Source organism: Lolium perenne, chromosome 6 (assembly GCF_019359855.2).
Source record: "Lolium perenne isolate Kyuss_39 chromosome 6, Kyuss_2.0, whole genome shotgun sequence".
Taxonomy (NCBI): domain Eukaryota; kingdom Viridiplantae; phylum Streptophyta; class Magnoliopsida; order Poales; family Poaceae; genus Lolium; species Lolium perenne.
Window position 1 is genome coordinate 65,789,483 of NC_067249.2, and position 13,342 is coordinate 65,802,824.

The following is a 13,342-nucleotide window of genomic DNA, read 5'->3' on the forward strand; positions in this document are numbered from 1 at the left end:
CTACATACTTGCTTATTGCACTTATTATATTACTCTATGTTGACAATATCCATGAGATATACATGTTACAAGTTGAAAGCAACCGCTGAAACTTAATCTTCTTTTGTGTTGCTTCAATATCTCTACTTTGAATTATTGCTTTATGAGTTAACTCTTATGCAAGACTTATTGATGCTTGTCTTGAAGTGCTATTCATGAAAAGTCTTTGCTATATGATTCACTTGTTTACTCATGTCATATACATTGTTTCGATCGCTGCATTCACTACATATGCTTTACAAATAGTATGATCAAGATTATGATGGCATGTCACTCCAGAAATTATACGTGTTATCGTTTTACTGCTCGGGACGAGCAGAACTAAGCTTGGGGATGCTGATACGTCTCCGACGTATCGATAATTTCTTATGTTCCATGCCACATTATTGATGTTATCTACATGTTTTATGCACACTTTATGTCATATTCGTGCATTTTCTGGAACTAACCTATTAACAAGATGCCGAAGTGCCGATTCTTTGTTTTCTGCTGTTTTTGGTTTCAGAAATCCTAGTAAGGAAATATTCTCGGAATTGGACGAAATCAAAGCCCAGGGCCTATTTTCTCACGAAGCTTCCGAAGTCCGAAGGAGAGACGAAGAGGGGCCACGGAGGGCCACACTATAGGGCGGCGCGGCCCCCCCTTGGCCGCGCGGCCCCGTGGTGTGGGGCCCCGTGCCGCCTCTTGACCTGCCCTTTCGCCTATAAAAAGTCTCCGTGACGAAAACCCCGCATCGAGAACCACGATACGGAAAACCTTCCGAGACGCCGCCGCCGCCGATCCCATCTCGGGGATCCAGGAGATCGCCTCCGGCACCCTGCCGGAGAGGGGAATCATCTCCCGGAGGACTCTACGCCGCCATGGTCGCCTCCGGTGTGATGTGTGAGTAGTCTACCCCTGGACTATGGGTCCATAGCAGTAGCTAGATGGTTGTCTTCTCCCCATTGTGCTATCATTGTCGGATCTTGTGAGCTGCCTAACATGATCAAGATCATCTATCTGTAATTCTATATGTTGCGTTTGTTGGGATCCGATGAATAGAGAATACTTGTTATGTTGATTATCAAAGCTATGCTTATGTGTTGTTTATGATCTTGCATGCTCTCCGTTATTAGTAGATGCTCTGGCCAAGTTGATGCTAGTAACTCCAAGAGGGAGTATTTATGCTCGATAGTGGGTTCATGCCTCTGTGAATCTGGAGGAGTGACAAGAACCACTAAGGTTATGGATGTGTTGTTGCCACTAGGGATAAAACATTAGTGCTATGTTCAAGGATGTAGTCACTAGTTACATTACGCGCAATACTTAATGCAATTGTCTGTTGTTAGCAACTTAATACTGGAGGGGGTTCGGATGATAACCTGAAGGTGGACTTTTTAGGCATAGATGCAGTTGGATGGCGGTCTATGTACTTTGTCGTAATGCCCAATTAAATCTCACTATACTCATCATGATATGTATGTGCATGGTCATGCTCTCTTTATTTGTCAATTGCCCAACTGTAATTTGTTCACCCAACATGCTGTTCGTCTTATGGGAGAGACACCTCTAGTGAACTGTGGACCCCGGTCCAATTCTCTTTACTGAAATACAATCTACTGCAATACTTGTTCTACTGTTTTCTGCAAACAATCATCTTCCACACAATACGGTTAACTCTTTGTTACAGCAAGCCGGTGAGATTGACAACCTCACTGTTTCGTTGGGGCAAAGTATCTTGGTTGTGTTGTGCAGGTTCCACGTTGGCGCCGGAATCCCTGGTGTTGCGCCGCACTACATCTCGCCGCCATCAACCTTCAACGTGCTTCTTGGCTCCTCCTGGTTCGATAAACCTTGGTTTCTTTCTGAGGGAAAACTTGCTGCTGTGCGCATCATACCTTCCTCTTGGGGTTGCCCAACGAACGTGTGAAATACACGCCATCACATGGTCGCGGGTGGCAGCACTGCAACCACACGGGAGGGAACTACCTCCACCGTCTTCACGGTAGCCGACCGGACAGGGCAGCGAAGACACACTAGGCCCAAACTGGGCCGCAAAGTTCCTGTCTCCATGCCGCAACAGGCCGACTGACAGCGCCGCCACCACCCAACGTCCCAACCACTACTGACGCACCTCCTCCGCCCCAGGGAGCACCACCATCGCACGAGGGGCAGACGACCCGCCCTACCCCTAATGGGGCCCAAAGGTCCCAATCTTGGTCGAGCGAGTGCCGCTAGCATCCCTCCCGAGCACACTGCTGCGGCTGCTCCCACCTGGCTCGCAGGTCTTACGCCACCCAGCCAGACCACCATTGACCGAGCTACACCGTCGTCGTCGAGTAGCCTCTGCGGCATGGGAAAATTCAACCCCATCGCCACCGACACCGCGCGGGCAATACCCGGGCGCCCACATCGACTACGACGGCAGGGGAGAATGGGGGAGTAAGCTTGGAGGAGAAGTGGTCCAAGGATTCGCTCGTCACCGGGGAGGGAGGTGGGCAGGGGAGTGAGTCGGCGATCGAAGTATGTGATATAATGACTAGGAGTGGATTTTTGTAACCCTAACTAAATTGAGTTTTTAAAAAAATCTGGAAACTTGTGACAATGTTATGTTCCACGAATGTGTGAAATTTAAATTCGATGTACCTTACATTCAGGGTTGCACAAAAATTACAAAAACCTTAAAATTTTACACTCTTCACTACTAGAGATGTCAGATTTTGTTATTTTTGCACAGTTCCAAATATATGGTATTTCGAATTGGAAATTTTCAGGTTGGTAGAACACAATATTTTCTACCTACAGATTTAATTTCTATTTTTTAAATTTTTTTTAAAATGTAGTCTTTGTTTTTTTGTTCAAAAAATAAGCTACACATAGCTCAGGCTACATTTGTGGTTTCTCGGTAATATGACCCCTTTTCCCAACAAAAAATAAGCAAACAATCAAGTTGACATGTCTTGAAAATACAACAAGCAAATTCCTGGCAATCTGCATACGCGTCCGTTGATAGTTGACACCACGCGCTCCAGCTGATTATCCAAGCATTAAGATAAGGTACATGTTGCTGTGCTGCACACAATGCGGGTCGATATACATTGTTCGCTTGGCCTGCATTTTTGGAATCTCCAGTAGCATACTATTTATATCCAAACTCCAAATTGATACGCACGCGTGTGCCAAATGCTGCAGTCTGATGCCGCACCAGCACAAACAATTGCGTGGGTGCATGCAAGCAAATGAAGCCCATCGATATCTCCAGCGCAGCTTGCATGTTCGTCACGGTGCACGTACTATATATACCACTCCTCTCATGCTCACTGGTACACACGCAACAATCCATCTTAGTAATTTATCTTGAGATCCATCGACAATGGTGATGAAGCTCAGCGCGCGCGCCATCGTATTCTCTCTCTGCCTGGGACTCGCCTTCTTCGCCGGGCAACCTGTAACTGTCCATGGTGGCCGCGGCGGCGGTGGCCATGGCAAGAAAGACGCCGTTGTGGACAAGGTTAACAAGATAGTGGCCAAGGCCATCGAGGACAAGCCCGGCGTCGGCCCCGCCCTCATCCGGCTGCTCTTCCACGACTGCTGGGTCAACGTGCGTGATTAATCAAGCCATTCCCACCTGATTAATCTCCATTATTAGCCTGCGGTATACTGAATAATGGTACGTGCAGGGCTGCGACGCGTCCGTGCTCTTGGACGGCAGCAAGACGGAGAAGAAGGCGAAGAACAACATCGGCCTCGACGGCTTTGACGTGATCGACGAGATCAAGGGCGAGGTCGGCGAGGACGTCTCCTGCGCCGACATCGTGGTCCTGGCTGCGCGCCACGCGACCTTCGTCGTCAGCCGCGGCAAGATCGCCTACTCCGTGAAGACGGGACGCATGGACGGCGTTAGCTCCTCCGCCGCCGCCGCTGACGCGGTCCTCCCGCCATCCACCTTGCGGTTCACGCAGCTCAAGGCTAACTTCGCATCCAAGAATTTCACCGTGAGGGAGCTCGTCGTCCTCTCGGGTGCGCACGCCGTCGGCGTCGCCCACCGCTCGTCCTTCGAGGACCGCCTTGACGATGACACCACCCCCATCAGCGCCAACTACCAGACGGCGCTCCTTGCCGAAGTAGAGGCCAAGACGACGGCGAAGGTGCCGGACCCGATCGAGCCGAACAACATTCGCGACAAGGAGTTCGCCTTTCGGAATGCGTCCGACTACGACGACACAGGGGTGGATACATCCAAGGCGGCGAGGGGGGTGCTGGACAATAGCTACTACCACGCCAACCTCCAGAACGCGGTGCTCTTCAGGTCCGACTGGGAGCTACGCAACGACACCACCGGCGAGGGTACCATGGAGACGTTCAAGGCCGACGCCAACAAGTGGTACCTCCAGTTCGGCAAGGCCATGGCCAAGCTCAGCGAGCTCCCCGCCGAGGGCACTCGTTTCGAGATCAGGAAGAACTGCAGAAAAGCCAACTAGAACTACTATCCCAACAAACTTAGATCTTGATACTTTGATAAGACATTTGTAATTCCTTTGTTTTTTTACGAATTATTTGTAATTCCTTTGTGATACGTGCATTGCATACACCTTCTGCGTTTGCCTTATGTTTACTAGAAGGCATTGGCGCGGGCGGCACGCCGCGCCTATGGTTCCTTATTTCTTGAAGAGGTTATTAAGCTTGAATTAGCGAACATTCGATGACCAGAAGACTATGGTGTAAGTATTGTTGGTGGTGACGTAATCACAGAAGATAAATAGGTAGTGTCTTAGGAGGAACCTTTGCAGCAGATCACCCATGGTACATCCTATTAATTTAAACTCTACTTAGGATCTAGATACATCTACATTTAGACAAACTAAGATGTCTACTTATAAATTTATAGATGGAGAGAGTACATAATATTTACAGCAGATACTGAGGACTGCTAGCTATTCAGCCGATGGCCTTTAACGTCTCATTGTAACAGCAAAATATAGGAATAGCATCGGTCATCTTGCTGATTGATAAAGGAGGATCATATTTCTCTAGTTGTGGGGCTTGGATGACGTGGCGCAAGCTGGAGCCCTTGCTGCATGTTCTGTACTCCCTCCGTCCATAAATAAGTGGACATGCAGCGGAAAAGCCCCAGTTGAACCTGGGTGCACGTGAACCCAGGTTGGAAATGCATTTTCGAAACGTGAAAAAATTCTGAAATAAAAATATCGGGGTGCGTATGCATGTTCCATGTGTGCGTAAAAAGTTTTCGCACAGAAACCACTTTTTTATTTTAGAATCTAAAAAAGACAAAATACGTCACATATATACTGCTATATAGCCCTGTAAAATTTCACTTTTTTGCCGAGGCAAAATAAAATATTTTTTTCAGAACGAAACTCATATCCAGGGAACATGTTTGAGATCATCTTTGCAATCATTTTGTGTTTCGATTTTTGAAACATGTTTTGACATCACAAACCCACACATACACCCAGGTTCACAAAAGCCGGTCTAGACATGCAACCTCAAACTTTATCCATAAAAGAGTGTACTTCTATGTTTTTAATGTATTTTAAATTAGCAAAAGGTATTTCTCTCTTATTGCATGGAAATCAAACCCAATAATATTCAGCACATGTTATCTTAATTTTGTACATGCACATAGCCTATTGGAGGTGAAATAATTAAAGAGGAGAGAGATGTTGGTTGCATCTTTCCAATGCAATTTTCTCAGCAGATATTAAGAGCATCTCTAACAGAGCCCGTAAACTGGGCAAAACCGAAAAATAACTGCCAATTTACGGGTTCAGTTCAGAAAACGGCGCAGATCAGTCACCGTAAACGAGGCAAAACCGAAAAAATGTTTTCAGGCCGAGACCGAAAACCCAACTCGACCTGTATTTGTAGGGGCTGAAACAGCGAACTGAACGGGAACCCTTACTCGTGGCCCGCTGAAATTTCAGCTCGAGCTAACTGCTTCCGCCGGTACAGTCGCCGAAATCCAACCAAATTCGCCGGAATCCGGCCAAATTCCGGCGAGCTCGCGCCGGCGAGCTGGGCGTTGCACGGCGCGGCCGAGGCGGAGTCGAGCTGGGTGCGGCGGGGCGCAGCGGGAGCGCGCGCGGCGGGCCGGACGTGCTGCCGCTGCCGGCGCGGGCGCGCGCTGGGCGGTGGAGTCTGGCGGGGCCGGCGCGGCGGAGGCGCGCGCGGCGGCAGCAGCGCGCGGCGGCGGGGCAGAAGCGCGGCGGCCGGGTGGCGGGCAGGGCGCGGCGGCCAAGCGGGGCGGGCCGGACGTGCTGCTGGGGAGTCACGGGAGGAAGAAGAAGATAGAAAAAAAATAAGAATATGAAATATTTAAGGAATATACTGTTTTACAGTTTTCGTTTACGGGGGCTGTTCTGCACCACCCTTTTTTCGAACCGTAAATACGAGTTCGGTGAACTGAACTCCGTATTTTCAGTTCGTGTATTTACGGGCTCTGCTAGAGATGCTCTAAGGACTGCTAGCTATTCAGCCGATGGCCTTTAACGTCTCATTGTAACATCAAATTATAGGAATAGCATCGGTCATCTTGCTGATTGATAAAAGAGGATCATATTTCTCTAGTTGTGGGGCTTGGATGACGTGGCGCAAGCTGGAGCGCTTGCTGCCTGTTATGTACTCCCTCCGTTCTCAAATAAATGGACATCTAGCATCAAACTTTGTTCATGAAAGAGTGTACTTCTATGTTTTCAATGTACTTTAAATTAGCAAAAGGTGTTTCTCTCTCATTACACGAAAATCAAACCCAATAATATTCACCACATGTTATCTTAATTTTGTACATGCACATACAGGAACGGAGCCAGCTTTCAACCTTGAGGGGGGCAAAATGGTGTTGCAAACTTCATGAGGGGGGCAGAGTAAGATAAATCAGCAAGAAATTACAGTTCTAGTGAGGAGTGTTCTTCATAAAATTTAAACCATGGGGGTGGCTAAGAGGTGAAATAATTAAAGAGGAGAGAGATGTTGGTTGCATCTTCCCAATGCAATTTTCTCTTCTTTTACTAATTTACCTTGAAAATCCTGCATGTCCACTTATTTGTGGACGGAGGGAGTAGGTAGGATGTGCAGAGCTCTGTCTGAGGCTGTGGAGCTGGAGATCTTCAGCAGGCTTCATCGCCACCCTCTTCGTCCGATGAGAGCTCGATGATGGCGTCGGTCGCTGGGTTCTCGTCGGCTTAACGGTGAAGAGGCGTGTGGTGGTAGCGACGTGGTTAGCATGGCCGTCCGGAAGGGGTAACATCAGCGTGGCGGCCGGGTCTGAATCCTCTCTTTGTTGGAGGAGCCGTGCGGAGGATGGCATCTGAATTGGCCGGTCCACGGGTGTTGTCAAAGTGGCCGCCTCTGGTCGATGGGGAGCAAGGCAGAGGAAGGTTTAGGTCGATCTTGGTGGAGCAGGTGTTGCGGATCTTGTCTAGTAACATTTCTGGTGGATGGCCGTGCTCCTTCTCCGGCAGATGTCCTTTCTCGAGGTTGCCGGTGGTGACCTGTAGGGCAACTCCAGCAAGCGCGTATTAAGCTGAGATCAACTGGTATGTTATCTTTTCTTTTCCAGTTTTCGTGAAGCAATATATGCAGGGATATGCAATCGTAGGTATATGACACCATAGGAACTAAATTTGTGACAGCAAGTAAATCAAGGAACAACAGTTAGAGGAAAAGAACAACCATAGCACTCTGAAGCATACTTTAACTCTGGAAGATATTCTCGTACTGTTTCGTTTAGTGAAGTTTTCCTTTGTTACTTTGCTTGGTAAACAAAACCGAAGAGTTGTAAGTGGAGTAAATCTCATAGACATAGCAGATCACTATAAAGCAACTTTTCGGGAACAATAGGAACCAACATAAAAGCAAGAAATAGAAAGGTAGGCTTCAGATATACTTGTTCGCTACATCCCTGTACAACAACATTCAGCAAAGAGAACAAAACTAAAGAAGGTACCCTTTAACGCATTAACTAAAAAAGTATAGAGAGGAGAACATTGTCTATATGGCTCTTCTGTCTAGCCTAAGTCCATCATGTTCGTAAGGGATCCATTTCTCATACATCATTTTAGCACCGAAAATCTGTAACCATCTGCTGCAGGAACTTCATTGAGCCCCTTAACATAGTCCTGATCCTGCAATAAATACTGAGTAGTTAGCTTGTGCTCTGTACTTAGTAATGGAATTTCTCAAATTGAGCAATGAATTATGTACCTACATATATGACATAGATCTTCTAGAGATTATCAAGCGCAAGGATCTTTAGCCCTCTCCTAGAAATTATCCTTGAGATGGCACCATACGGCTGCCCATGAAGAAAAAAGCAAGTTTCGGCAAATAGACGCCAACCTCTCAAAAAAAAATGCAACTTGGTAGTACTTTTTACACTATGAAACTAATTGTGCTTTTATTTATGTGAAACATCAACCTAACCTACATCTCCTCAGGTATTTAGGGAAAACTATAGAAAAAAGAAACATACCTAAATATTGTGGTACTGAAACCTATGTATCCGCTTTTTCTCAACTGTAGTAAAATGTGTCAGAGATAGAGTATAACTTGTGAATCTGTGTTTTCTATGTCAAGTTCACAACATCGGCATCTTCAGTTTGATATGTCGTTTGAGATCATTACATAGTTAAAATAGGATGGATAAATACTGTAGATATCTTAAGCGACCAAGCATAGTCCATTGCCTGATAAAACTTGTGAACACAAAGATGGATCAACCCACTATTCTGCTAAACGCCAGGCAACAATGTAAGCACTCCACCATTGCCTGGAAGGAGCAGATAGAGATAGAGACATCAACCAATACTAATCGGGAAGGACCGAACTAAATCACTAAATCAAATAGATCTTGATGTTCTCTTTCCCTTAACAACTTGTGCAATATATATATATTTTTTTCACTGGTTGGTACATTCAAAGGTCGTCTACTCAGAATTACGAAGGTTCACTACTGCCAAGCATATAGCTCTACAAAGGAGAAACACAATTGTAACTCTGGCATGTGCCTCGTGCAATTCAGGAACAGAAATAATGAGGAACATGAAAACTGAGAAACATGCCACTCCGATAAACAGTACAATTATAGTATCTTGAGATGAACCTCTGTAAAGAAGTAAAGCAAATTATCATCATGTTCTCCCTAGTGTAAAAATTGAGCGTTTGATCACTGTGATTAGCATCAAAGTGGCAACGGTAATAAAACTGTTTTTTTTTCAATATGGGAGCATTGCTCCGGCCTCTGCATCAATAGATGCACACAGCCAAGTTTTATTGAAACGAAGGTTCAAACAAGGATCCTTATTACAACCCAAAAACATCAAAAAAATGTAACAGTAACCAGCCAAACAAAGATGAAAAGAAAAACAAAATATATCCATCTTCAAACTTCGATTCTTTTAATGTGCCGCCATCTAGTAGCCTGGAAATAGCAGTCCCGTGCGACCTCCAAAAGTCGGTTGCATCCAATATCCATAATATCCCGCTGGTCCTCCGGAAGAAGGTATGCCCATAGCTGTATCCAATGCGCCGCACGAAGAATAACCTGCAAAAAATTGGTTCCCTTCTGTTTATTAAACACAATATCATTTCTACTAGTCCATATTGACCAACAAAGTGCAGAAATGCCAATGCGAATATGATCTTTATCCTGTTTATTCACCCCATTCAACCAATTACCAAACATATTAGTGATATTTGTTGGAGGAGGAATGTTATAAGCAAAGAATACCATTCTCCAAATCAATTTTGCAAATGGACAAGAGAGAAATAGATGATCAATCGTCTCATTGTTATCACAAAAACAACATTTTTGACAACCAATCCATTTTCTCTTAATCAGATTATCCTTAGTAAGTAAAATCTTATTACTAAGAAACCACATAAAAATCTTTATCTTGAGGGGTATTTTAATCTTCCAAAGGTATTTTCTCAGAAATCTAGCATGTCCATTCATAAGATCAAGATACATAGTTTTAACTGAAAATAAACCTGAATCTGTTAGTTTCAAAACAAACTTGTCATTGTCATCTGTCAATTGTACAAACATTAGGCGTTCACACAAATGCAACCACAAACTCCATTTATGTTCATTAAGGTATCTCCTAAAACCAATATTAATAGGAGATTGACCCAAAACCGTAGATACCAACACATTCTTTCGTTGGACAATATTGTAAAGAGACGGATATTGTTGAGCTAATGACACCTCACCAAGCCAAACATCTTCCCAAAACCTAACCATCGACCCATTTCCTATTTTAAAAGTACCCCTCTTAAAAAATTCATTTTTCACTCGCATTAGCCCCTTCCAAAAAGGAGAATCAGTTGGTTTTTCTTCCACTTGAGACAACGTCTTATTCTTAATATATTTGTTATGTAACAATTGTTGCCAAACTCCATCTTCAGTTAATAACTTGAAAAGCCATTTGCTTAACAAACATTTATTTTTCAATTCAAGAACTTCAACACCGAGACCCCCTTGATCCTTTGGTCTACAGATGATATTCCAGCGAGATAATCTATATTTCTTTTTGTGTTCATCAGATTGCCAAAAAAACGAGATCTATAAAAATCAAGTCTCTTCATCACTCCTTTAGGAATCTCTAGGAAGGATAACATAAACATAGGTAGGCTAGTGAGAACGGAATTGATGAGGATAAGTCTATCACCATAAGATAGCATTTTACCCCGCCAACATCCTAACTTTGCAGCAAACCGATTTTCCACTGGGTTCCATTCAGAATTGTGGAGCATTCTGTGATGAATCGGAATACCTAGGTACTTGAGTGGCAAAGATCCGGATGCACACCCAAAAATTTCTTTATATTGATGTTCCATATCCGATGCTTTGCCAAAACAAAACAATTCACTCTTATGAAAATTTATTTTCAAACCCGATAGCTGCTCAAATATGCACAAAATGAGCTTCATATTAACCGCCTTTTCTAAGTCATGTTCCATAAAAATGATAGTATCATCCGCATACTGCAACACCGACACACCTCCCTCCACCAAATGAGGAATTAAACTACCCACATGACCAGCTTCTTTTGCTCGTGCAATTAAAATAGCTAACATATCAGCTACTTGTTAATTCTACCTTTTTCTATGAAATCCATCTTGGGCAAGTAATATCACTATGCCTGCTTGGCGCCCGGTTGATTTTTATTGAAATAACATTTGTTAGTGTTGTTATCAATCCTACATCTTATTTTGCATAGATATGATTTTAACCTTTAGATGCGGAGAATGATAATATAAATATAATTTCAGACAAAATGAGTAGTCAAACATGTCCAGACTCTAGAATGGTTACCTGAAAGCAAAGTATTATGTATTTTATGCATCCGCAGAATTCCAAATGGTGGTGCATTATTTGACGAACATGGAAAATATTACTGATATGTTGCATACAAATGATAGCCCAGGCTCAGGATTGGATTGCGTAGTGAATAGAAGAACTGATATCCATCAAAGGATATATGTAATGATCTACAAATAAGAATGGTCACATTTGATACAAAGTCACAAATAATAAGTAGCATCTAAAATCAGAAAAGAAAGTAGATGTAGGAACAAATTACCTGACATAGCACCTAAAGATGAACACTCTGGAAATGACAATAAACTCAGCTAGTTGATACAACCGACATGACTCAAATGTTGTTGTTGAAGAGACCGGGAAATCACACTTTAGAGAACTCATAGGTACTAAGCAGCCAATGGTGGCAAGCAGAAGCAAAACTGAAAAGTAGATTGCATTAGCAATAGTGTGGTGTAAAACCACGGTGACTTCATTAATTTAGACACATAAGCATGGTCACAGTTGTTGGTCACGGTATGTAATTTCACATAAGAGAACAATCAGTTCAAGGCTCGCCGAACTGTAAAGTATATCCACTTGGATTCGTAGCAATATTTTTCTCACCCAAAAGAACCCAAAAATATGATCACAACAGCTATAAAGAAGTATAGGTGCAAGCTGAAGAGCATGTTTCAGTTGTCAATATGGTTTCAAGCCATGGCACCATGACATCCAAAACCACTGCATGCTGCAATCTGCAGCCACGAAGAAATATACTACATACAGGTTCGCAATCCAATTGAGACCCCTTTCATTTACTGTCCTACTCTCATAATTGAGTCTCCATCAAAAGTTTTGAGATTCTGGCATGTTTTATTGGCTGATATGAACAGACAAATTGTTCTCTAGATATCCATCCTGCCTACCATGACAGAAGCACCTCTCTCTGGATCGTTGTCCAGACCCACCTATCGGACAGAGAGCTCGGAGCCGGGCATCGTGTACAATATCATTCTACCATTCATTCCATACTGTCGATGCTCATCCCTGAAGATATATAAAATGCGGCTCAGGTCAGTGACTGAAAATAAGAGGACTGTATCACCTACACAAATGTGCTGGAAAATTTATCAATTAATGCTTTCCTTCACAACCATGGTAAAACTTACGTGAACAACCAACATTTATGCATCATCACCAATGTTTATCGACTGCAACATCTCAACAAACATCTGTATGTATGAACAAACTCTATTGACGGCCAAAAAATCATGACGCAGGGATTCTCCACGGCCCAAACAGTAATTTTTAACAACAATCAGAAGTTTATTCGGGCAACACAAAGTTGAATACCTCTAGAAATCCTTCCTCGCTGAACAATGACTTACCTCAAGAGATAGAAATTGAAGCTAAAATGAAATGGGGAAGGAGAAGAAGGCTGGGCGGTGGACACTGGGCTGATTTGGGTCCTCTCCAGGGTGGCTACGGCTCGCCTACTCGTCGATCCTCACAGTGTCGGAGCTCATGCCGCCACCGATGCAGAGCGTGGCCGCTTGAACCTGCTGCAACTGCACCACCTCCTCTCCTAGCCCAGTCTCCCGACATTCTCCAGTGGGACGCTGCACTGCACGTGCATCTCCAAGGTGGTCAGTGCAGCGGGCGAACGTCGAGAAGCCACAGCTTCGTCCTGGAGGACCTGCGGACCACATCTTTGCCTCGCAAACAATAGAGCCAGGAGCCGCTGTGGAGGGGGCTCTGGATGGATAGTCTTTGTTTACTTTTCCACTTTTTTTTCCGATATGGGAGCATAGCCCCGGCCTCTGCATCAATAGATGCACAGAGCCCTGCTTTTTATTAAAAAAAGAGTTCAAAGTATTACAATCATGCAGTATCTAAGGTCGCAACAAGGACCAACCAAACAAAGATGAAAAGTAAACAAAGACTATCCATCTTCGATTCTTCTAATATGCCGCCATCCAGTAGCCTGGAAATAACAGTCCC

The 13,342-nt window shown here is 44.3% G+C and overlaps 1 protein-coding gene and 1 long non-coding RNA gene across 4 annotated transcripts; one reads left to right on the plus strand and one right to left on the minus strand.

Annotated features, from left to right (window-relative positions):
• Positions 1–3,391: 3,391 nt before the first annotated feature.
• LOC127307536 (peroxidase 2-like) lies at positions 3,392–4,499 on the plus strand. Its single transcript, XM_051338257.2, has 2 exons — positions 3,392–3,619; positions 3,699–4,499. Exons 1-2 carry the CDS (start codon positions 3,392–3,394, stop codon positions 4,497–4,499), a joined length of 1,029 nt encoding a protein of 342 aa, XP_051194217.1.
• Positions 4,500–7,889: 3,390 nt separating this feature from the next.
• LOC127307537 (uncharacterized) lies at positions 7,890–13,107 on the minus strand. 3 transcript variants are annotated; one of them, XR_011746899.1, is made up of 5 exons: positions 12,511–13,107; positions 11,354–12,388; positions 8,688–8,806; positions 8,246–8,332; positions 7,890–8,162 (listed from the first exon to the last, which is right to left on the minus strand). It is a non-coding gene; the product is annotated as an uncharacterized lncRNA (long non-coding RNA). The 3 variants fall into 3 exon arrangements; XR_011746898.1 differs by having other exon boundaries at positions 11,354–11,529; positions 11,622–13,107; XR_011746897.1 differs by having other exon boundaries at positions 11,354–13,107.
• Positions 13,108–13,342: the final 235 nt, after the last annotated feature.

Coding starts and splice junctions, on each gene's coding strand:
- LOC127307536 (XM_051338257.2), top strand. CDS start 3,392: ATGGTGATGAAGCTCAGCGCGCGCGCCATCGTATTCTCTCTCTGCCTG. Junction 3,620..3,698: donor TCCACGACTGCTGGGTCAAC/GTGCGTGATTAA, acceptor TGGTACGTGCAG/GGCTGCGACGCGTCCGTGCT.